The following is a 25,823-nucleotide window of genomic DNA, read 5'->3' as shown; positions in this document are numbered from 1 at the left end:
TCCCCATCAACCTGGCAGCGGTGCTTGAGTACCTGACTGCCGAGATCCTGGAGCTGGTGGGAAGCGCGGCTCGTGACAACAGGAGGACTATCCCCCGGCATCTGTTCATGGTGACGAGGAGCTTGGAAGACTGCTGGGAGGAATGACCATCGCTCAGGGAGGAATTCTGTCCGGCATCCGGTCAGTCCTGCTGCCCAGTAGGAGAGAGAGGTCCGCCGGATCTGACAGCAAGCTGGTAGGTAGATGGATCAGTATCTGTGGCCATATTTTTTGGATTCACTGCAGGAGATCCTTCCTGCCCACAGCTATCAGCATCTATCAACTCTTGAATGAAACCAGGATGAGCTACGACAATTGTTCAGGCTCCAGAATTGCGCCGTTCTTGGTGGCAGAATGTTGGAGTAGATCTCTTAGATTCATTCTGAGATTTTGCTTTTGAAAACTTTAATTACAATTTTTTTCTGGATGTAAATCACTTTTTTCAGTTAATTACTTCCTCTGATATCAGATGCTGTGTCGCTAGAAGAATTTTTACTGAAACCTTTTTCACATTTGGACATTTGTTATGCGTAACCATGACAACAAGGTGGTTTTCTACAACTGGGAGCTGCTGATTACCATCTCAAAAGCTCAAATAAGACCTCATCTACAGCCCCAAATCCCAAATGAGTTGAAAAGGAGGTGTCATGGATGCATTACCGTCTACCTGGAGGCTGTGCTCGAGTGCCTGACCACAGATATCTCGGAGGTAGCGGGAAACACGGCTTGTGACAGCGGGAGGACCAAGATCGTCCCCTGGCACCTGCAGTAAAGTCTGCAGCAACGAGGGGCTCGGCAGGCTGCTGCAAGGCTATTGCTCGAGGAGGAGTTCTGCCAGCATTCAGACAGTCCTGCTGCCCAAGAAGATGATTGGTCTGCTGGGTCTGCGTTGACGGATCGGCATCTGAAGCCAGTTTCTTCAGATCTGTTGTGGGACAGACTGCTACAAGAAATCCTTCCTGCCCAAAGCCATCGGCATCTAGAACAACTCTAATGAAACAAGATGAGCTACAACAACAATTAATTTCCCTTTGGGATCAATAAAGTATTTTTGAATTGAATTGAACTAAAGTACCTGTAAAGTCCCTTTAAGTACTTCAGGCTTTTATTTATTGGAAAATTAACTTTAATTTGTTTTAGCTGAAAACCAATTAGAAGTTTGGTCAAAAATTAATTTATATATTGACATATTCATCTTTTTAGTAGTCATTATATTGGAAATTTTAAGCAAACAAAATCAGTACAGATGTTTCTGAACTTTTTCCTGTTCTTGTCAACTGGTCTGACAGGTTTGTGTTTTTTTATTTTTATTTTCATTTCTCTTCAGTGGGGGATCTCTGCGAGAAGTGATCCTTACTCATTTCCACAAAATCTCATAATGATTTGGTTTATTAGAAAATGAAATGAACTCTAAACTTTTAAAAAATTACTAATTTTTTATTGTATGCGCAAACGTCCTCGTCAAGCTTGTACAGTCGTTTCCTTGTCTTGGAAAACACCAAAAAGCCACCCAGTTTTTGTTGTTTTGTGACGTAAACAGTGGATAAAATATTAAAAGATTAATAATCCAATAAAATGTAACAAATACCAATAAATGTTAAGGTGTTTTTTGTTAATTTTTTTTTTTTTTAAATAAAACTTTATAAAATTGGAAAGACAAGTGAATTTGAAGATAAATTACTTTTCAAATTATTCCAGTGTTGTACAGCTATAGATGTTTTGGTTTTTATTAGTTCTCATGCTTTCTTTTAAGAGAAAACATTTGAAATTGTGTGGCAAAAGTAAAGTATTTCTCAGGGACAATTAAAACTAAAGTAAAATATATTGCACAAAGCATGTTGGCACTTGGCACAAACAATAAAAACATCAGACCAAAAAAAAAACTAAACAGAACCCCAGGCATGCCTGACATGAACTAACTCAGGCTCTTCTTGCTGTAATCTGCCTCTAGCAACACGTGATGCTGATAAATCTGACCAATCAGAGCTCAGATCCCGCCCACTCATTTTTAGAGTTTAATTTTTTTCAAACAGTGATGCTGTCAGAGAAACTTTCTGGAACCTGGTTACTTAGTGCTCCTTCCTCATTCTGTGGATGATATCTGCTTTCCAGAAGCTGAACCGTTCCTCAGTTTGTTTTTGTTGGAGAACTTGAGACATACCTCCGGCAGGGATGACCGACGGTTCAGATGATGCTCCCCAGGAGAGACGCAGCCTGGCGGGCAGTGAAGAAGCCCTGGTGGCCCCTGGAGCTCCGAGAGGGTGAGGGGAAGCTAGCATTTATTTATTTATTTATTTATTTCCCTCAAACTGAGCATTAAACAGCTTGTGCTATGTGGCGAGTTTTAGTTATTATTTTAGATTTTTTTTAATTATACTTAAGCTTTTATTACTTATATCCGTTAATATTTTACATATACATTAGCTAGTTTTAGGAGTATCAAAATATTCGCTGGACTGACTGAATAATTCAGTATGTCTGCCTAACAACTAGTGACGTCACTTCTACTGGTCAAAGTTTACCTTTTGATTATTAAAACTTTATTAACTTCTTTACACCATATGTCTCAAATAGTTGTGTTAAAAGTCCCACAGTCCCACACTGGGGAACTGGATTTTGGACTTCTTGATCAACAGATCTCAAACTGTCAGGATCCACATCGTCTTCTCCTCCATCACCCTCAGCACTGGCTCGCCCCAGGGCTGTGTGCTGAGCCCCCTCCTGTTCACTCTGCTGACATATGACTGCTCGGCTAGACGCCCCAGCTGTCATATAGGGAAGTTTGCAGATGACACAACAGTAGTGGGACACATCATGAACAATGATGAGTCTAAATACAGAGAGAAGGTGGAACATCTGGTACAGTGGTGCAGAGACAATAATCTCTGCATCATTGTGAAGAAAACCAAGGAGATGGTGGGGGATTTCAGAAGGGACAAGGATCCTCTTCATCCCCTACACATAGGAGGAGCAGCTGTGGAGGTGGTCTCCTGCTACAGGTATCTGGGGGTGCATATATCCAATGACCTCACCTGGAGAGCCAACACTTCCCGTCTAGTCAAGAAGACCCACCAGCATCTACTTCCTCAGGAAGATGCGGAGAGCTGGACTTGGGAGCTCTCTCCTGAGGAGCTTCTATTGCTGTGTGGTGGAGAGCGTTCTCTGCAACTGCATCACCGTGTGGCACGGCAGCTGCACTGCTGCTGAGAAGATGGCTCTGCAGAGGGTGGTTAAGGCTGCACAGAAGACTGTGGGGAGCAGCCTTTCCACCACCTCGGACATCTACACTTCACAATGCAGGGGGAGGGTGCTCCGATCATGAAGGACTCCACTCATCCTGCACAGTCTGTTCCAGCCCCTCTCCTCAAGCAGGTGGCTGAGGAGCATTCAGGGCAAGACCACCAGGCTCAGAAACAGTTTCTTTCCTGCAGTTGTCAGACTGCTGAACTTGAGCTGCAATTAATTCTGCTTCATCATACATTTTTTTAACTTATGTATGTATGTATATATATATATAATTTACACAAACCGGATTCCAAAAAAGTTGGGACACTAAACAAATTGTGAATGAAAACTGAATGCAATGATGTGGAGGTGCCAACATCTAATATTTTATTCAGAATAGAACACAAATCACAGATCAAAAGTTTAAACTGAGAGAATGTATCATTTTAAGGGAAAAATCTGTTGTTTTCAAATTTCATGGCGTCAACAAATCCCCCAAAAATTGGGACAAGTTCATTTTTAACCACTGGGTGGCATCCCCCCTTCTTCTTACAACACTCAACAGACGTCTGGGGACAGAGGAGACCAGTTTCTCAAGTGTAGGAATAGGAATGCTCTCCCATTCATGTCTAATACAGGCCTCTAACTGTTCAATCGTCTTGGGCCTTCTTTGTCGCACCTTCCTCTTTATGATGCGCCAAATGTTCTCTATAGGTGAAAGATCTGGACTGCAGGCTGGCCATTTCAGTACCCGGATCCTTCTCCTACATAGCCATGATGTTGTGATTGCTGCAGAATGTGGTCTGGCATTATCGTGTTGAAAAATGCAGGGTCTTCCCTGAAAGAGATGACGTCTAGATGGGAGCATATGTTGTTCTAGAACCTGAACATAGTTCTCTGCATTATTGGTGCCTTTCCAGACATGCAAGCTGCCCATCCCACAAGCGCTCATGCAACCACATACCATCAGTGATGCAGGCTTCTGAACGGAGCGTTGATAACAACTTGGGCTATCCTTGTCCTCTCTGGTCCGGATGACATGGCGTCCCAGTGTTCCATAAAGAACTTCAAATCGTGACTCATCTGACCACAGAACAGTCTTCCATTTTGCCACACTCCATTTTAAAAGACCCCTGGCCCAGTGCAAACGTATGAGCTTGTGGAGCTTGCTTAGAAATGGCTTCCTCTTTGCACTGTAGAGTTTCAGCTGGCAACGGCGGATGGCACGGTGGATTGTGTTCACTGACAATGCTTTCTGGAAGTATTCCTGAGCCCATTCTGTTATTTCCTTGACAGTGGCATTCCTGTTTGAGGTGCAGTGACGTTTAAGGGCCCGGAGATCACGAGCATCCAGTAGATCACAAGCATCCAGTAGAGTTTTACGGCCTTGACCCTTACGCACAGCGATTGTTCCAGATTCTCTGAATCTTTTGATGATGTTATGCACGGTTGATGATGATAACTTAAAAGTCTTTGCTATTTTATGCTGGGTAACACCATTCCGGTATTGCTGCACTATCTTTCTGCGCAACAATGGTGGAATTGGTGATCCTCTTACCATCTTGGCTTCTGAGAGACACTGACACTCTGAGAAGCTCTTTTTATACCCAATCATGTTGTCAATTGACCTAATTAGTGTTAATTGGTCTTCCAGCTGTTCGTTATATGCTCAATTTCCTTTTTCCAGCCACTTATTGCTACTTGTCCCAACTTTTTTGAGATTTGTTGACACAGTGAAATTTTGAATCAACATATTTTTCCTTTAAAATGTTACATTTACTCAGATTAAACTTTTGATCTGTCATCTATGTTATATTACAAATAAAATATTGACATTGCCATCTCCACATCATTGCATTCAGTTTTTATTCACAATTTGTTTTATTTATATATATATATATATATATATATGTATATGGATGGATGGATATGGATATTTATATACTCATTAATTATTTGACTTCTTGATCTGGGCTCTGAGTCTGAATTTCATACCATAAACATGCAAATGTGAGCTGGTATGAGAAAAAAATCATTGAATTCTAAAAATTCAGAAGTGTTGTAGCAGCAGGTGTAATCTGCCTGGTAACAAATGATGCTCACATGCTATTGGCTGGAACAGCAGGACAAAAAGAGTAAACGTTAGGCTTTTTCTCAGTATTTCTTTTTGTAACATTGCCAACCACAGTCATATTGATAATAATATTGTTTCTGTTTATTACTCATATTGTTTTCTGAACTTTGGTTATAAGGTGTTCCACATTAGTGGCAAAGGAAGCAATTTATAAAGTAATTCATCAAGGGAAGAAAATATAAAAAAACGAACAAATACAGCATTAAAATGGGCAACAATGTCAGCAACATGTATGTACATAAAGGAACAGTAAATTAAAAATGGGTTATTGACTCTCAAAAATAAATTACCAAGATTGCTTTATAGTGCTTTCCCATGTAATCTTTAGTTAAAAAATAAATAAAAAAACAGAAATAAATAATTAAAACTTGTAACTTTGTGCAAAAGAATAAGTGACCCAGTGTTAAACCAATACTTTTAGCATGCCTTTTCATGGACACTGATTGTATTAATATTTATTTTCCTTCTCTTCCATTTAATGTAAAAAACAAGCAACAAATTCATCCATCCATCATCTTTACCCACTTCTTCCTTTTTGGGTTGGGGGTGTCATTGGTGCTGAAGTCCAGCCATCACTGTGTGAGAGGCAGGGGACACCCTGGACAGGTCCATCACAGGGACGCAGAGACAAACGAGACAAACAACCATTCACTCTCTCTCTCTCTCACACCTAGGAACAATTTAGAGTTACCAATCAGCCTAACATGGATGTTTTTGGTCTGTGGGAGGAAACTGGAGTACCCAGAGAAAACCCACGCATGCACAGGGAGAACATGAAAGCTCCACCCAGAAAGGCCCCCGGCCGGGATTTGAACTGGGGCGACCTGTTTGCTGAGCGGCAACAGCTCTACCAACTGATCCACTGTTCCACCCACAACAAATTCATATTATTTTATTATTATTATTATTATTATTAATAAATTTGTCTGAATCTTTAGTGCACATATTCTTACAGAATATATCTTTATCCTTGTATGATTTTGAATTGGCACCAGCTCATGTGATTTTAATACTAGATGAAAATTATGATTATTACGGTAGTTTTTTTTCTCAGTTGTCATCTTGCATAGGCTAGCTATAATTTTCTCCCTATTGATTTTGTTTTATTTATTCCTAAATTTTATTGCGTTAGGCACACGCTCATGCGCTCTTAGTTTCTTCCACACCAGCATTTACTGACAGAGTGTAAATAAATAGCATGGATGTGTTTCCTCTCTAGTTTTGTTGTCTTATTTCATTGTTTTTGTTGACAAATTCTCCATATGTGTTTGTAACGTAAATGAATGAATTAAAAAAATGTTTAACTCAGTGACAGAGGAAGGGAGACACGGGTGTTATTTCTGAAGTTTTCCCAACAGAACATTTTTGTTAGTGTGTTGGGTACGTGTTAGTCAACACACTGGGTCTATTTTTGTCCAGGACTGTCCAGAGTCAGTTTGAAAGAGTCCTGTTAACATCTTCACACACCATGATTTTTAAGAAAAATCCCCCCTTGGTCACTTTAATAAGCTCAGTAAGTAGGAGGGTAAAATCCCACGTCTAATTTCTCTTCCCTTCATGTTGCCTGTTGTTGCCAGTCCCACCCTCTCAGTCAGACTGTCCTCCTGTTCCTGCTGTTTTATCTTCTTTAAGAGATTATATTTCTCTGCCTCCATACTTCAGAGGCTCCAACAGCCGGGCCTTGAAGATTGCAGGCCTCACCACGCTGGCGTGTCTGCTTTTAGCCAGCCAGGTCTTCACAGCGTACATGGTGTTTGATCAGAAGCAGCAGATCCACACGCTGCAGAGGAACTCTGAGAGGATGGAGAAACAGCTGACGCGCGCATCTCGTGGTAAAAAATAAATAAAAATTACGTGTGTGCATCTGTGTATGTGTGTGTGGTGGTTTGGGTGGAGGAAGAAGTGAAAATAGTTTTTTTAAGTTGTTCTTAAAACTAGATGGAGAAATTAAAACATTTCTTGTAATAAATTAATTGAGCGGTGATCTCTGATCAGGGCTTAATTTGAGCCGGGAACGCTCTTATTTGACAGGGTGCGTTCCGGTAACTGTTTGCTTGGATCCGGTAAGGCTTACTAATAATAAAGTTATGAACAAAACTGACTGTCTTGAACAAATAAAACTTATATTGAATATGTAATCTGAAAATAATTACCAGTACATAAACACTAATTTTAAATATAACAGCCACTTACGAGCTTCTTAATATCACATACACGCTGCCAGCCGCTTCAAGTAAAGCATTTCCGCCTCTACCCTTAAAAAAATCTCCGCCCCTAAAAGTCTAAAGTCATTGCAGATTTTTATTTTTTTTAAAAATCAAAAATGTTATTAAACAGCACAACTAAATTTCAAATCAGTTGTACAGTTTAAGTGGGTTATTAATAAAATTTTGATTATTTCTTAAAAATACGAGAGAAATGTTTGATGGGTAGTCACGTTATGTACGGTGCATCACGTAACGGTGCCAATTTGTCAAAATAACAGCAATCAAAAAGTCGAAAAGACGGTCCGATTTACTTTGATTTAAAAAGTCTTCTCATTGTACAACTAAACTACCGAGAACTGAAGCACGTGAAGGCAGTGGCAATGAAGATAGTAATCGACAAGCGGAGCATGCTCTATTCATACAAGGAGTGAGACTTATGTAAGTAAACATAGATGTTAAAATACACAAGAATGCAGGAAATGGCATCTACTTTATTCAAAATTTTCTGGAGGAGGAACCCCCCAACACTCCCACCCCACCCACACTAGCTATTTGCGTTCCAGCATCGTTTGGGTTACAAATTAAGCGCTGCCTCTGAGGTAAGCTTAGTAGTTCCAGCAGTTGATAATTTATCCTAAAATGTTGCTTTTGTGGTTAAAAAACATTAAAAACAATGTCCAGATGTCCAAAACGATCAGAACCAATATCAGGTTGGTTGCTGCTAATCCGTTCTGCTGCCACTTAGTTTTGCCCAGCTTCACTCGTGTTTGCATAACTTGTTTTCATGTTGAGCTTTGTTTCGAGGTTTGTCTGATAAAACGATAAGTTTCATGGCTGACTTTGACTGGGGTGGGTTTGTTCTTGCTGTTTTACAGTTGTGGGCCCGGCGAGGATGGCCATCCCCATGAGCAGCCTGCCTCTGCTGACAGAGTTCACCGAAGTGGACACTGAAAAACCTGAGACACCCCTGACTGTAAGTTCATGGCCACACATCAGAAAAACCTCATGTCTTATAGTTGTATCAGATACATTTAAAGCTTGTTAATCTGCATCATATGACTCCTCTGCTCCGGTCAGAACATACAGGATGTTGCTGTCGTCAGCGTGGAGAAACAGCTGATGGATCTTATGAAGGTATGCTGCGTTTAAACCCGTTGCATGGCTTTGTTTTGTGCATCGATTGGCTGCCGTAGCTGAGCCTTGACTTGTCGTGAGCAGGACTTCAGTCTGCCGCGGTTCAACGAGACCTTCCTGACCAACCTGCAGAAACTGAAGCAGCAGGTCAATGACAGCGAGTGGAAGGTGAAGCTGCACGTTAGTGGAAACTAATGAAATTAAAATCAAACGGAACAAAGCTTCTAACTGTCTGTTTAACTCGTCGCCCTCTGCAGAGCTTTGAGTCGTGGATGCGCCATTGGCTGATCTTCCAGATGGCCCAGCAAGAGCCAGCATCCCCCTCCCCTCAGCCAGGTTTCTGTTCTTTTTAGTATTTAATGCATTTTTACATGCAGTTGTGGTCAAAAGTTTGCATTCACTCATCACTGGCATGAATGTCTTATTAATTTGGAGGCTTGGGTGATTCATTCATTTTGGAATGAGAACATTCAACTTTACTGATTTTTAAAAACAAGAAATGGTGCACAAGTTTGAACTCAATGTGGATATTTTTCTTATCCACACAGAGTTTAAATTATAAATTATACATTTGGGCTCTAATATATGCATACCCCCCCCCCCCTCCTAATATTCGGCTAAATGTTCATTAGCAGGTTCAAGTTCAAGATTCTTTATTGTCATTAACATCACATATGGTACATGAGGTGGAACTAAATTGTGTACTCGAGGTCCCAGGTCCAACTGAGGTTGCACCACTGTTTTGTACCCATCAACAAGTTTCTGGTGTAATGCTGGTCGCCCAACTTGGCAGAACTGCCAGAGTTAGATACTTAAGTTGTTTTCCTGGGACAGAAATGGCTTTAAAGTATTGTCCAAGAAATTTCAATAGGGTTCAAGTCAGTCCACTAACATTTGCTTGTTCTTTTAGAAACCAGTTTGGCCAATCAGCACAATCTTTGTCCCATCTGACCATAAAACTTTGGTCCAGAAGGCGTTTGGCTTTTCCATCAAGCTTGAGGAAGCTGGGGCTTATACAGTAGTTCCTTGATTATCGCAGGGGTTACATTCCAAACACCACCGCGATAGATGAAAAACTACAAAATAGGAACACTATATTTATATTAGTGTTTATATAAATATTTTAAGGTTTTATAAAGCCTTCCCACACTCTTGTAATGTTCTAAACTCTTAAACTTACGTCATTTTAACAACATACATATATGTAATGTACAGTACAACAATATTTTACTCACCAGCTCTGCAGAACAGCAGCTCGATTCTGGTCGGGCTTGGGTCCGGTCCTACAGACCTACCTCGCAGCGACGAAGCCCACCGCCCCACCAGGTTGATGTGCACGTGGATAGCTTCAGGATTATTTGTAGCTTTCCTTCCAATTCTGTGAACTTAATAGATAGCATAGATTTGCATTGCAAAACTTTCCCTCCATTTCGGCAGAAAGCGGCCAGAAGCACTTCTGACTTCTGGGTAGTGTAGTTTTGATCTGCGTCACAATATAGGCTTATTGAAAGAAAACTACAAATTGGTGGCGCCTGTCCGAAGTATATATTTTTTGTTAACTTTTAATTTCGTACTGTCCCAATCACGTGAATAATAAAGTTGACAATCGTTGGAAAAGGCAAGAAAGAGCGAGTCTGCGAAAGTCGAACCGCAAAGTAGTGAGGGACTACTGTAACTGGGTCAGCACACCTTCAGATCATGGTGAATAAATTCAAACTTGTGCACCCAGTTCTGGCTTTTTAAAAACCCACTGAGTTTGCGTGTTGGATAATCAATCTGCTGTGGAAACACTCCAACAGCACAGTCAGCAGTGATTACTCTGTAACTGTTCAATGTTCGGACAGCCTCTCTGATAAAGACCAAATGCCAGATGGAGGCGTCGCCCACGTCACACAGGATCGGGACCTTTAAGCCCCGGTGTGATGAGCAGGGTCGCTACCTGCCCACGCAGTGCTTTAGCGGCACTGGCTACTGCTGGTGTGTGGACGAGTTCGGCAACCCCATCCAGGGCAGCCAGAAACGCGGAAGCCCCGACTGTCGCAGAGGTAGCAGACGCACACAAACAAAATCTTTGAATCTGAAAACTATTACAAGCAAGCTGACCTGTTTTGTGTTTGCAGGTGCAGTTTTTCCTCGCACAATGGCCCTACCCAGCCTCATGCAGGCAACCTCTCTTGATGATGGTGCGTTATTAATTTTTTCTTATTGTACTGCCGCCACATTTGCAAGGATCTTCGTTGTAATACATCATGTTTGTTGTTTTGCAGGGAAAAAATAAGTTGAACATGGAGCAAGGCGTTTCTTCTTTCCACCCAATCTCAGACGTGTGAAGTTGGGTATTTAAAATTAGATGCTGATGGACTTTCACCTTTTAATGCACTCCCATGTAATCATCTTATTATTCCTGCTGGCTGCTTCAATCCATTCAGAAGAGACTTGTTACAACTGTGCTTTTAACATGGATAATTTTAGTCTTTTTTTAATTACAGATTTAATTTGGGTGTTTTCATTTAAGCAACATTCAATATAATAAACTGTGAGTGTTTTATGTGTTTGTATTTTTAAATGGTCGGTTCACTGGACGTGTCCACTTTTACCAGTCTGGATTTGAGTCTTTCAGCCTTTTGATTTTAGCGACCTGTTTAACGTCATGAAGAGAAAGTGGGCGTTTGTGAGATAAATAGTAAAAATCATATTTAGGAATGAAAGCATGAACAGTCTGCTGTAACTCTGATACTTCACAGAGACCAGTCTTCACAGGTCGGAGGATTCTTCAAAGTTAAAGGGAATTATTTTGTTTAGTTCTCATAAATGGGTGAACCGACCTTTTTTAAAGGATGTAAACACGAGAGAGGCTCTTCTATCATGTATGTATGAAGAAGTTCAAATAAAGTTTTCTCTACAACACTCCATGGTTCACACATGTCCTGTTGTCCACAGATGAAATGATTATTAGAGCTGGTGATGAAATGAGGTCTGAATAAACTCAAGTCTGACTTGATTCATTCACTCTGAGCGCTCAGTCCTGGTTCTGGTTGACGTCTTATTTTTTGAGCTCCACTTGTTGTATCAGCACTTGTGAAAATTGGAACTTGAATTTTATCAGTAAATTACAGTATTAGAGCTAATGCCACCAATTTTTACCCTAAAATAGATTGGAATGTCCTTAATTAGTATTTAATCACCTATAATTATGTAAATTAAACCACTGAACTGCCTTTATTATAAAAAGAACAGTGGTGTTTGGCCCAGGTAGCCTTGTGGGAAGTGTGTGTGTGAGAGGGCTTTCACACTGCAGGACTTTAGACTCATTTACTAACGGTATGTTTTTCAGTGACTCTCTGCTACTACCACACCATATTTGATTAGCTGTGGCAGTCAGCTTCAGTTTTAAGACATGCATCTAATCATTAATTTCTTAGAGCTTCGTTAAAATCTGTCCGTTGGGTCATGAGATATTTTGCTAACAGGCAGAACACATACACGATTGCCCACCTTTTCTTGCAGAAACCAACAGGTGTTAAAATATTTGCTTATCATAAATCCCCTCGAGTTGCTGAAACGTTTTTTTTCCATTCAGATTTTAAAATCTTATATTTTGTAAAACACATTTTCAAAACTTAAAACATTCATTATTTTACATTCAGACATTTCAGATTCCATTCAAACCTCCTATTGTACTTTTTTGGGGGATCCTTGTATGTTTTTCCTGTAAAATAAAATAAATATTTTAGTGTAGCAGTTAAAGTAAGACAGGAACTCATAGATTTTCAATTCCATCCATCCATCATCTTTACCTGCTTCGTTTTCGGTTTGCGGGGGTCACTAGTGTCCATGTCCATCAGTCACTGTGTGAGAGGCGGGGGACACCCTGGACAAGTCTCCAGTCCATCACAGGGACACATAGAGACAAATGAGACAAACAACCATTCACTCTCTCACTCAGACCTAGAGACAATTTATAGTTACCAATCAGCCTAACATGCATGTTTTTGGTCTGTGGAAGGAAACTGGATTTGCAATTCAGTTTATTTATGCAGCACCAAGTCAAACAAGTCGTCTCAGGGCGCTGAACAACAGATACACAATGGCAGGTCAAGAACCACACGTTAAGATAGAAATAATATCAAATGAAAAATATTCAATTTTAACAATTAATTTAAGGACATGAGGTCAATTTGTCCTGTAGTAGTCTAAACCTATACATAACAAGCCAACCCTAATTATAGGATTTATCAAAAAGGACAGTCTTAAAACTGGACAATGTGTCAGCCTCATGGACAGAAACTGGAAGTTGGTTCCACACGAGAGGAGCCTGATAACTGAAAGATTTTCCTCCCGTTCTGCTTTTGGAAACTCTAGGGACCACGAGTAAGCCTGCAGTCTGAGAGCAAAGTGCTCTGTTTGGAAAATATGGAACAATAAGATCTGTAATGTAAGATGGAGCTAGGTTGTTGAGGGATTTGTAGGTTAGAAGTATGATTTTGAATTCAATTCTGAATTTGACGGAGTCAGTGGAGAGAAGCTAAAACTGGAGAAATATGATCTCTCCCACTAACTCCAGTTAAGACACTGGCAGCAGCATTTTGGATCAACTGAAGACTTTTTAAAGACGTATTTGGACACTCAGATAACAAACCATTACAATAGTCCAGTCTACACATGACAAGTACATGAACCAGTTATTTTTAGATAAGATGTTTCTAATTTTAGCAATATTATGCATATTTAGTATAAAAATAGGCACACAAATGAAGACAAACACTTAAAGAACGAATCAATCGCTACGCGTCTGTTACAGATTTTTAATATTTTAACATCTCCTGTCTCTGTCTTTCAGTATTTATTTACAATAAATGTACATTTACATACAAGTGTGATGCTATTGCTTAGTGTTTTACATCACATTTTTGTTGACAATGTGACAACCAGGCTATATCTTAATTAATTGTGACAATATCCAAATATACTTGAATTCAGATATAACACATTTCTGAACATGTAGAAAATCTAAAACCAATATTGTTCTGTGATTTTAGAACGTATAGCCTGTTTTTTTTCCTGTTATTGAAAATCATTGTTTGAAGACAGGACATAGGTGGAAAAATAACCAGTACATTGTATGGCAAGTACTTAAACTTCATATAAATTCACAATTCTTTATTTTATACATCTTTATATGACACAGTAAAGCTAAATGACACTTTTCTACACATTTTCACGCCCCAGTAAGTCCAGATGTGACCTTATTTTTGTTACATTTTAAGGCTGTTTGCTGAAAGCAGTGAAAGTAGACTCTTCCTCATTAATAATTCAGCCTGTTGTAATAAAATCCGGGTCAGCCTTAGAAACCGTGCAGGCCGACAGTACAGGATGGACACCATGAACACCGACGCACCTGTAGGTATATTTCCTGCAACTTGTAAAAGGCACACAAACACGGATTTATTTGTGTTTCTGACGATCTTTCGCACTGATAGATGTGTGAAGGAGCTGAGGCAGTGAGAGTGGGAGTTGTTCTCACCACAGACCCAGGTAAAGAAAACCCAAAACTCTGTTTTTGTGATCTGAACATGAAATTTAAAAAAAATATGTATTTTTTTTTAATATACAGAGAATACAGACTGTGTAGTTATTGATGTGGAAGGAAGTACAGTTGAATACAAATCAGCAAAAAACGAGGTAAAACAGCAGCTTATGATTGGTTTTAAGTTACGCTGCACAGCTTAAACAAGTTTGTTTTATTAGGATACGTTTGGATTCACATTTGACCAAGTTGTGACAGCAGACAACATGGAGGTAAACATGCCGTAGCTCTTCTCTTTCAGTTTGTTCCATGTTCACTAGAGTTTGAAATGAATGCACGAAACAAAAACTCTGCACTTGAATGTGCAGAATCTTCAGTCCAAGCTGCTGCTGCCTCTTCTTGACTCCATCTCCAACGGATTTAACGGAGCGCTGATGACGTGTGGAGCGACCGAGGCCCCGATGGAGCAAAGAATCATCCGAGAGGTGCAGTCAAAGCCCAGACTGCTACAAACTCTGTCAGGTTTTTAGACCGTCTAACAGTTCGGAGTGTGTTTTAGGTTTTGACGAATCTGTTTGGTCGCAGAACATCACAAGCTGCATCAGACGTCTTCATCTCTGTGTCGTTTCTTCAGGTTGGTCCTCCCTTTGTTAACATTTATTCACAGTTTGATCTAAAGTTTCACAGGATGACTTTCTGTGACAGTTCTACCCAGACGGCAGTGCAGCGGATCTTCTGAGCCTCAACAACGACACTTTACAACTTACAACACATCCTGTTCTCGGGAGGTGGGACGCAGTTACACTTTTTAGTTATGAGTTATATCACACTGATGTTTTTAAGGCTTATTAAGAGACATGTACGATTCATCTAAAACTAATAACAAAGGTCAAAGTTGTTTTTATGGAACATTTATACAAACTCCTTGCCGCCCCAAACTTATATTCATACATTAATAAAATGTGAAAGTAAATATGAAGTAAAATGCAAATAAAACTAGGCAAATATTTTTTCCTGCAAAAAAAAAAACAACAAAAAAACAAGCGACATGAAACGCAGTACAATTTGCTTAAAGTTGAAGCCGCTTGTAAATATGCCTAAGCAGAGGTATTTGAACAGCTGGAATTTAAGCATGTAAGCATAGTAACAGTACTACCCAGTACTTAAACTACTAGTGTAGTAATATTACTACTAATAGTGCTAGTAATAGAGCAACAGCACTGCTATTGTTAGTACTTCTAAACCTGTTATATACACTACTAATAAAATTGCAATACTAGTACTATTACTGTACTAGTACTGTTACTATCACTACTACCAGTAATAATAGTAATAGTAGTAGTAGTATTGGATTAGATAGGTTGTTGTTAAACTTGTGTTGTACATTTGATGAGCTCATTCCTTATTTTATCCATCCTTGTCACTCCTAAAGAGAAGCTCAACATCTTCATTTCTGCCACTTCCAGTTCTACTACCAATAGTACTATTAATAGTAATAGTTCTACAACGGCTACTACCACTACTACTAATTGCACATTATCCTGCAGAAAATTCCCCAATATTTTCCAGTGGAGTAAAAAGCTCAATTAAATATTTATATGTCAAAAACCATAAGTGTCTCAAGAATCAAAAGTCACATCCATCATCTCCTGAATGAGCTGAACAGCTGGACGTTTGGATGACTGCAATAGGATGAAGTAAGCAAGGCGAGATGAACGTAAGAAAGGGCGAGAGGAGGAAGAACAGGATCTCAAGAGTATGTTTGATGCACACTAATAAAAGTAACACACTTGTGAATATATAACAAAATTAAGGGTCTGATAAAATATACATATATATTTATATATGTAAACATTTTAAGTCAAGATCAACAGGGATTAAAAGCAAACACAAAGAAGTGTTTTAAATAAGGGAGTAAAACCGTTCTACAGTCAAGTTCCTCTGATATGCAGATTATTGTGTGTTTGTTTTTTGTGTGATTGAAAAAGTCGTGACCTTGTTTTTCTCTTGGAAGTCCAGACTCAGTTGAGATGTTGACCTGGGACTGGAGCACGGTGGTGCAAGTCTCAGGCTGCTCAATATGTTGACCATGTATTGATGTTGAACAGTCAAGGTGCACAGTGTTGCATGAACTTCTGCAGTAACTCATAGACCGTTTTCCTTTAAGTACCTTCATGGTCATTTTGTCCAAATGTCATCAGGAGTGGCCTCATGGATTAGATGGAAGTGTCTCGGATGCTGAAGCAGACAGGGGAGGGGAAATGTGTGTTTTGTTTGATCCCAAATGATATCACATGGTTTAAGAATAACAATAGCATTTCTTTATTTTTTCCAACATTAATTAAAATGTAATGATCAGGCTTCCTTCTTTTTTCCCCTTGTAGTGTTGTTGAAGGCTTATGTGAAGTGTGTGTGTGTTCAGCTGAAGAAGCCTTACACATGTATGAAACATGCAGAAAGACGATGAAAACCAACGCAGGCTCCGTTTTCAGCCGGTACGTCTAATAAACCTCTCCCCTCTAATCTACAATAAACTGATTCAATCCAGTGTTAAAGCCCAAACCTCCATGGTTGGGTTGTTGCATTCTTCCTTCTGAGTCTTAAAGTCAGCTGGTCTTCAAACTTCTGAGAGCTGGGCTGGTCCTGGTGTGTGTCGTCTTCAGATGCAGCTCTCTGTTCTCGGTGGTTGTGGAGTGGGAACTCCGTCCAGAGCAGGTGGAGTCGGATGTCTGCCGCAGCAAACTGCAGCTGTTCAGCCTGGCAGGAGGAGCCAGCAGGACGGACCTCAGAGGGTCAGTCAGTAAGCCGTCATCTACATGAACCCATGAAGAATCAAAGCTATGCTAGTTTTCACCTAAAAGTCTCATTTTGGGGGGATTCTAATTTTTAGCGTGTTAGGTATTTTTGGCTGGAATAAGCTCCACGTGACTCTGAACAAAATAGAAAATACAGTCAAGCGTTGCAATCAAAGATCAAGGTACTACTTTGTAATACAGAGCAATACTGTCTTACCGTATGTACATTACTCAAGTTTCATCCTTCAGTGAATGGTACTTTTTAATCTAATACATATTTTCTGACAAAAATAGTCAAATAAAAGGTGTTGCCAATCAGTTTGAACTAACATGTAAAGAAAAATACAAATACATAGGTCTGAGCTTTTAGACTTGATCATTAGCTGCACCTTTTACATCTTTTAATGATCTGTGACAAGACTTGCTGTATGCTGTGGATCATTACTGTCTGACAAAAAGGTTTTTCCTTTTCCCCTGGCAAATAACAAAGCTGCTTGTAATGGATCCAGACAAAGTGTTTACAGCATGAGTTTGGTGGTAAATTAACCTCCTGGAGCGTCTCCCCCACCAACAGGCCCCTCATTCTCTCCCACAGTCACGTCAGTCAAGACTGAAAAACAGAAATCTCTTCGGGGGGTAAAATCTACTCATTTATAGAAACATTTCCTGCAACAATCAGCACACTGATACAAATTAATGAGATTCGCTGAAGATGGGAATATGTACCGACTTCCTGAGAGATGCTGAAACTTTATTGAGAACATTTTCATTTTTTTCAGACTTAAAGACTAACTTAATATTATACGTTTACGTCTAAAGGGGTATTCTGTTCATTCATTTATCATTAGTCGGCTCCTCATCAGCTGTGACAGTTACACAGCACGAAGTATTGAGAAAATGGTGGAAGTCTTCATCCAGGCTAGGCTAATAACTAGCCAAATGCCCCTAGCCCCTGTGCCACCACTCCCCCCAGAGAAGAAACACTACCACATTAGCTAATATTAGACCTCTACACTTTCACAGGACACTGTTTGTTTAGTTTGTTGCCATTGGAAACAACAGACCCAGGTTTAGCTAACTATTAGCGTAGCCTCCACTAACATCTTGGATAACCACATGAAAGACCACCATATAAAAAAGGACCAGACTCTCCCTTTAGGCCTCTTCTCCTCTCCATTTTTTAACTTGTATATTTTTGTTGAACATTTTTTCAGCCTAAGCCCACTGGTGAAGTTTTTTGACCACACGCTGAATTCTTCTGCTGCAGACAGCAACAACCTCCTCCTCTCGCTTCTTAAAGACGCCCTAACAGGAAACTGCAGGACGTTCCTGGTCTACTGCATTAATCCTCGAGGTAAGAGTGCCACTTAGACAAAAATAATAAATATAAGTGTTGGACTTGTGGCGGAAACTTGTGGAGTTCTGTGGAAAGGTTAAAAACAGTTAATATCCTACCTGTTGTAGATACGTAGCTCCCTGAACAACCCCAGTTTGGAGAAATGGTTCAATTCTGGCCAGATTGACGAGCTAATCATGATCCAATTTGAGCCAATACCAAAGTGGATTGCTGCTGATTTTTAAAAACAATCCTTTAAGATTAACTCAGGTCATTCTCTCTTTGCAGGTCTTCTAAACAATGAGGCTCCTTGTGCTTTAGAATTGGCTCAGAAAGTGAGAGGACTGGTTACTGAAGCCAAAAATGGTCGGTGGAACCCAAAGGCAACGGAGCGAGAGCTCCGTGAAGGCGTCATGGATCTCCAAAACAAGATCATGTCTCAAGAGGGCAGTGAAGCTCACAACATTTACAAGCTGGCCGAGCTGAGTCGACACCTGCAGGTGACTGTTACGATACAGAGGTGAGGTGTCACACTGAGGCGATGCTAAAAACACCTTCTGTGATCTCCATAACAGATAGTAAGAGAGCAGTCATGGGAGAGGAGGAGGGAAGAATCAGAGAAGATTAAAAACAACATCAAGGTTTAAATTAAGATTTTTTTCCTCATCAATTAAGTGCAGTTCAAATGTTAAAGTGTAGTTGGTCTCAGCGCAACAAAACGGCTTCCATGTTTGGTTGACCTCAGCAGAGTTATAAATCCTCACACAGCCACGAGCAGATTTCTGGAGGTCGTCTGACGGAGCAGACCAAGAGCACAGAAGCAATGAGACATCTACAGGATCGACTGAGACGAGAAATGCAGGAACATCTCCAAGGTGGGATTCAAAATGTAGGTTGGTCAAACAGTCCAGCTGTGACAGATGTGTTCTTTTGTTTTCCCTGATATTTACAGAAGGTAAAGGCAGTGTGGAGAAAGTCCAGGAGAGAGTAGAAAAAATCCAACAGCTGAAAGATGCTTGCAGAGAAGAAACGCTGAAGAGCGGAGCCGTCGGAGAGAAACCACAGCTCAGTCGACAAGTAAACAACATCCGTAATTTTCTTTGTTAAAGAAATCCTCTCTGAAGTCTGCTTCAGCTATTTTTGTTTCCTTATGTTACTTTTAGTTTTTAGCTACTGTTATTGTACATTTATCTTTTGCCAGCCTTTAGCTGCTTTTAGCTTACATTTTGTTAGCTTTAGATTTTAGCTAACATTATGCTACTTTTTGCTTGTTTGTTTTACTTTTAACTAGCATTTTGCTAATTTTAGCTAGTATTTTTATCTCTTTTGGCTTTTGACAACCATTCTGCCCATCTTCTAGGTCACATTTTTATACCTTTAATGTGCCTTATGCTACATTGAGCTAGTTTTTGCTTTTTCAAAAAGCTTTTAGCTAGTCTTTTGTAGATGGAATTTCACTAGATCTAGATTATCGCAAAAGACTTGCTCTTTTCGTTTTGTTACTTTTAGCTTTTAGTTTGCATTTTGCTTGTTTTAGCTTGTGCTCTGCTTCTTTTAGATTTTAGCTAGAGTTCTGCTTATTGTAGTCAGTGTTCTGCTTCTTTATTAAGTTACACTTTTCTCAGAAAGTTTAAGCAATCTGTCTTCAGCATTTACACCAGGGGTGATTCTAGATCTTTAGGGGCGCTTAGCCCCCAGTGCTGATAATGGCTCTTGGCTTGAACAACATGGTGGCCACTAGCGTCAGAAGCATTAATAATTTGTGTGTGTGTGAAGGGGGGGGGGGGACCTCCACCAGAAATTTTGGTATAAAGTAGATGCCATTTCCTGCAATCTGGTGTATTTTAACAGGTTGTTAAACATTTACATTTACCTAGAAGTAAACACTTGATTCAATAAATATTTTAAAGAGCTCGGCCCAAGAAGTAGCGCTAAACTAGCAACATGCAATACAGACGTGCTATGATGCTACAGACGTAGTGCTCTGCTTTAACTAATAAACACCTTGTCCAGAATCAGTTTAACTGATCATAAAGACTATGGTCATCAAACTTGTGCAACCAGAAGTTGCAAAATACATCTACAAAACACACAAATAAAAGCACAACTAGCTTTAATCATTAACCTTTAATTTAAATATTAAGCATACAATGTAATTATGACAAAAATGGAGGATTTACCTGCAGTTACCTTCATACAGAAGAACATGCGGTACTTCCTGTTTATCACTGTCGTATTCAGCTGCTCATGAGGTCGGCCACAGATCTTCATCATCTTTTACATTTTTCCACACTCAGTTTAGGTTTTGGAAATGGAATAAACTGTCCTCCACCCTCTAAAGCAGAATAATCAACTAAACTGCTCAGGGGCCACAGTTTCTGAAAGTCAGCAGCTCAGGGTCCGGACATCCAGCAATTAGTCATTATGTAAACAAACCAAGTATTACAATGATCCGTTACCTTTTAAATTTGTTTATTTTGTTTAATTTAATCATAAATGCAATGAACTGAACCACTCCAAAAAAAAAAAAAAAAAAAATCCCCCCAAAAAAATTATACTTCATTTTTCAGGGGTGCTAAGTTAAAATGTATAGTGCTTGAGTACCCCCAAAAAGAGGCTAAACTCACCACTGTAATTTTGCAGAAAAAATATTTTTTCTAGCTACTCTCTATATTTCCCATGAGTTTTAAAAGTCAGGTGTTTTAAATATCCTCAGTAAAGAGCACATTTTGCTGAGGGATTTGTTTGAGAAGGCTGTAATTATTAGTCGGAGGGCAAGTTTTTGTAGTTTTATGCGTGCAGCCTCCTTGTTTGTCAACAGCTCGAATCAATAGTCTTTTCAGCATCTAAAAAGGATTTGTACGAGTGAACATTTATTTTATTTATAAGACATTTGTTTTGCCAATTTAATAACAAGCCTCAGTTGGAATACGACGCCGCGCAGGAGCGGAGGAGGCAACTTAAGGAGGATCATGCGAGATTAATTGAAGAGGAGGTGGCAAAAATGGAGGACGACTTGACGCAGGAGCAGCCAGCGGTGAGAAGAGTCTGTGCTCCATCTCAGTCCAGGATGCTGAGTCAGCTCAAATGATACGTTTCCAAATGAATTATTTTCACATTTTTTTAATGTTTTCATCCCGGGTTGTTTCTGTTGCTCTGCTAGGCAGAGAGTCTTCAGAGAGAGCTGCAGGTGCTGAGCAGACAGAGGCGGCTCCTGGTGCTGCAGGTGGAGGCCCTTCGTGCCGAGGCCCAGCAGGCAGAGAGAGACCTGCAGGACCAACACCAGAGACACCAAACAGAACTGCACGGTCTCAGGGAGGAGAGCCTGCAGGTGAGTTTACTGGATCAGAACCGATTTTAATCTCACACATTGAAGAGATCCTCATCCAGAGTAAATCAGTGAACTTTAGACATTTATAGGACTTGTGATTTGAGGCAGCAGCTCTGCAGAATGAAGTGGTTTGCTCTGTAGCTTTGAACCTGTTGGTCAGTGTTTTCCTCACACAGTCCAAAGACAAACAGGCTGATTCTGATTCTACTGGGGACATTAAACTGGCCTCCACCCCTTTATGAACTCCTGCTCTGTGTTGGCTGAAGTGTTTTGATGTTCACATCCATAAAAAACGACTGAGAGCATCAAGACAAAATGTAAAGACTTCTTACCACGTTCACTTTTTGTGTTTGATTTCACAGAACAATCATGTTTTACAACACCTTAGTGTGGCAAAATAAAAGGTGGTGTACATCGGTTAGCAAAATATCTCTAACTAGTAGACTGGTTCAAATTAAACCTTCATAAATTATAATTAGACGTTCATCTACAACTGATTAACTTTTGGAGTCAACATGGATCAAGATGGCGTCCGTGTCTAATCGATCTTAGAAAACCCAAAAGCGTAGATAATTCAGTTTCAGATATTGAGCTCAAATTTGTTTAGTAGCCGAGAAGCATCCTCAACACATACTCTTAGCATTAAAATGTTGGCTTTCAGTGCAGCGTGCATTCATGCAAAGCACGCTAGATTCATTAACTATCAAACTACCAGAATGCAGACGTGCAAATGTAAAAGGCTAACTTTCTAAAACAATTAGCATTGAAAATACTTAGCACTTACAAATTCTAATTAATTTACTGTACATGGTAAATGTTTCACACAAAATGAAAAGTGCTGTAATGGAAAGACTTCTGGGGGCAGCAGTGTTTTATTTTTAACCCTGAAGTTTTAACATGATTCCAATAAACGTTTCAAGATGAAACATTTTCAATAGCTTAAGGTATCAAACAACTGAAAGAATTCTCATCTTGGATTCAATGATGAGGTTTTTCTGCTCAAGGCTGTGACGACTGATTGCAGAAAACCTTTAAAAGGTCTCATCAATAAATGAGATAAACATTTCTCTTCTGTTAGACAGCTGCTTGTTGCTGCAGTCGATGACTCGTGTAAAGCCTCTTCAGCTGCATCATCCCAACATTCTTGATCTCCTCTTCGTGTCTGAAAGGTGTTCCAAGTGTTTCGTCAGGTCAGCGAGGAGCAGAGGAGGGTTTCTGAGGGCAGGTACAGGAGTGTGCTCCTGGACGCCGTGCAGGACGCCGTCTACTTAGCAGCTCAGAACCAGACACTGCAGGCTGACAACAAACGCCTTCGTAAAGGTCACTATCAGCAGGCGGTCAAACAACTGCAGGCAAACTGACACATTTAACAGTTTATCTTGTTTTACTTTTCAGTACTTGGAGGAATAAAGGATGCTCTTGCTGTGCGAGGGGATCCTATAGCTGAGCTGATACCCCCCGAAGAATGACTGAAATAATCTGCTTCACAAAAATCACACACGGTTCTGACAATTTATTGGTTTGCACATATAAGACTTTCAGACAGCTGTTTCCAGAGTTCATATGATGATAAAGCATGGTAGTAATTACCTGTAACAGTCAACATGGCTTAAAATAACATTTAGTATTTTAAATTGTGGTACGAACCATTAACACAAATACATGTTGAATTCTCACCGAGTTTAGTCACAAGATCTTCTGAGGTGTCGTAGTTTCTTTGTGCGATGCTCTTTTATCTATAATAAAGGTAAGCTGCCAGTCCAATCATTGCACAAGGTACGGGGAAAAAAGGCGTGAGCCGCAGACCTAAGATGATCCAGGCGAGCAGAGCGTTAACCAGCATGGAGGCGGAAATGACAAACAGTCTGGTGATTCCGCTGCCGTGCTTTAGAACCACCGACATCAGGAGTCCGTTCGCTGCCTGTCCCGCTATGATGACCCAAACCACTCCTGAGTAGCCCTCCAGGAGGCCTTTGTCCCCCGCCGCGTACGAGAAGGAGGACATCCCATTGATGGCCACTCCGAACATGTAGAGGTAGAGATTCTGCAGGCTGAGGGGCAACTTTTGGCTCTTTAGGACCCTCTCTGTGTAAACTGCTGCCAGCCCTGACACAGAGGAGTACACCAGCACAAGAAAAAGCCCCCAAGCTGTGATGTGAAGCCTGGGAACTTTTTCAGCTTCAGCCTGAACGGGGTCCTCTAGATCCAGGCTGCTGTAGCTGTGGCAGATCCCCGCAGCCATGAGGAGCCCCACAGCAAACCACTGCGCCAGCTGCAGCCTTTTGCCCAAACAGACGGAGTACAGCAAGGCAGTCGAGGCTATTTTCAGATTAGAGAGCATTTGGTAGGAGCTCGGGTCCATGTAGGCCTGCATGAGAACAACCAGGTTGTTGTTGAGGGTGTAAAGAACAGCAGGGACCGCGTAGGGGGCCATGAGGAACAGATCTGGAGGAGCGTTCAGGGTCGATGTGCCTCTGGTGAAGAAGAGAGTCAGCAAAGAGACGAGGAGTTTAGTTAGCTCGATCATCAGAACACACGAGGCGGCGTTGAAAGGGACTCGACCGTCCACCTTGGTGAGGGCGATGAGTGGCGCATGAGAACCATAGATGAGGACCATCAGGCCCAGGAGGACACCCCATTTAATCCTGCTCACCCAGCGTCTCTTAATCCTCGTCAGGGAACTGGGCCTTACATTTTTAATCACAATCATCCTCAAAGAAGCACAAAAACACCTGATTCCTAACAAACACTCATTCCAGCATTAGTGCAAAATAAATCTTCACTCCTTTTTAAATTTAAATATTTTCTTGTATTGTCTGTATTTCAAACTGACTAATAAAGACGTAGAGAATTCACGCCTGGACTCGTACCTTTTGTTGTTGTCGGTTTTTGCAGCTCACCAGTTCAACGTCCAAAGACTTTAAAAAAAAGTTGCTCCAGGCAACAAAAACTCAACCAGATTACAATTTGTAACAAAATAAAAACTCTAAAATCCTAAAGGCACAACATTTGACATGATTTTTTTGGACAAGCAGTGTCAAATTAAATTATAAACAATTGTAATAAAAAAAATTAAAAAAAGTGGTTAAAAAAGATCCTCTCGAGGTCCCAGTTAAAAGTGTACGAATAATCCAGTTCTCCCTCACGTGCTCGTCCCATCACTGAAAAAGACGAAGTCGACCCAAATCACTTTGGCCCCTTTTTCAGTCCGTTCATAAACTCTTTAATGGTCCTTTCAACGTTAGGCACCTGGTAGTTCTGTGCTGCGTAAATACCAGTGGCTGTTCCCAGCAGCACTCCCAGGAAGGCCGAGGAGCGGAGCTTGGCCACCACATAGCCGGCCAAGAAGCCCTTCAGAAACGGAGACCCCAACACAGAGCTGCCCTACAAGAGCAGCAAATGTAAATATATCAGTACCGACTCGGCAAAAAGAAGTCAAGAGTAACGAGTTGCTGTTAGAGGTTCACATCCACTCATCATGGATATGAATGAAGTATTTGAGGCTTTTAATTATTTATATTGAACCTGCAACTTCAAAGATTTTTAAAAACAAGATTTGGGGGCAGAAGTTAGTCTTTAGTGTGGATTTTCTCAATATTTCATATTGTACATGATCGACTGCAGCTGGTGGTTTCAATTAGCCAGCGTGAAAAGGATTTGTTTGACATTATTTGACATTTGTTTGACACATTTTGGATTATTAAGCATGAAATTTGATGATTTGTTTGACAGCACTTATGGTCAAAACCTTAAAACAATGGGAAAAGTCCACTGGACTCACAACTTTGGGTTCCAAGACTATCAGTTCAAACAATAGCATGTACAAGTTAATCTAATGTGTCACTGCTTTGCTAAGACTCATACCATCACCCTTAGGTACAAATGAATTAGTTAGGATGTTCCTGCAGGACTCAAGCTAGTCATGGACTGGAAACAGCTGGAACACCAGTATCACTGTCCACAGGGAAGCCAGTTTCACACTCCACTGAACTGAGTAGGAACTGATCAGTAAAGAAGCCACTGCTACGAACATGATCCAGTCATGATCAAAATCTGCCTACATGGACAAAAAGATTGAGCTATTTGGTCACAAAG

General features: G+C 40.4%; 3 protein-coding genes across 3 annotated transcripts; 1 reads left to right on the top strand and 2 right to left on the bottom strand.

The window, feature by feature from the left end:
- The first annotated feature begins 2,211 nt into the window (after positions 1 to 2,211).
- Positions 2,212 to 11,017, top strand: cd74a (CD74 molecule, major histocompatibility complex, class II invariant chain a). Its single transcript, XM_037675625.1, has 9 exons — positions 2,212 to 2,300; positions 7,061 to 7,230; positions 8,481 to 8,578; positions 8,683 to 8,739; positions 8,824 to 8,907; positions 8,997 to 9,075; positions 10,584 to 10,784; positions 10,860 to 10,922; positions 11,007 to 11,017. The coding sequence occupies exons 1-9, from the start codon at positions 2,212 to 2,214 to the stop codon at positions 11,015 to 11,017; spliced, it is 852 nt and encodes a 283-aa protein (XP_037531553.1).
- A 12,209-nt stretch (positions 11,018 to 23,226) lies between these two features.
- slc35a4 (solute carrier family 35 member A4) lies at positions 23,227 to 24,480 on the bottom strand. Its single transcript, XM_037675867.1, has one exon. It carries the CDS (start codon positions 24,436 to 24,438, stop codon positions 23,461 to 23,463), a length of 978 nt encoding a protein of 325 aa, XP_037531795.1. The 5' UTR covers positions 24,439 to 24,480; the 3' UTR covers positions 23,227 to 23,460.
- A 434-nt stretch (positions 24,481 to 24,914) lies between these two features.
- LOC119409006 (SLC35A4 upstream open reading frame protein) lies at positions 24,915 to 25,114 on the bottom strand (the record flags this gene model as incomplete). Its single annotated transcript, XM_037675868.1, is given in 1 exon segment — positions 24,915 to 25,114. A coding segment is annotated over 1 exon segment (200 nt), but the record flags the coding sequence as incomplete, so codon positions are not given.
- Between the last annotated feature and the right edge of the window lie 709 nt (positions 25,115 to 25,823).

Source organism: Nematolebias whitei, chromosome 4 (genome assembly GCF_014905685.2).
Source record: "Nematolebias whitei isolate Nwh7 chromosome 4, NemWhi1, whole genome shotgun sequence".
NCBI lineage: Eukaryota > Metazoa > Chordata > Actinopteri > Cyprinodontiformes > Rivulidae > Nematolebias > Nematolebias whitei.
This window is presented reverse-complemented; position numbering and strand designations above follow the sequence as displayed.

Coding starts and splice junctions, on each gene's coding strand:
- cd74a (XM_037675625.1), top strand. CDS start 2,212: ATGACCGACGGTTCAGATGATGCTCCCCAGGAGAGACGCAGCCTGGCG. Junction 2,301..7,060: donor GCCCCTGGAGCTCCGAGAGG/GTGAGGGGAAGC, acceptor TCCATACTTCAG/AGGCTCCAACAGCCGGGCCT. Junction 7,231..8,480: donor GCTGACGCGCGCATCTCGTG/GTAAAAAATAAA, acceptor GCTGTTTTACAG/TTGTGGGCCCGGCGAGGATG.
- slc35a4 (XM_037675867.1), bottom strand. CDS start 24,438: ATGATTGTGATTAAAAATGTAAGGCCCAGTTCCCTGACGAGGATTAAG.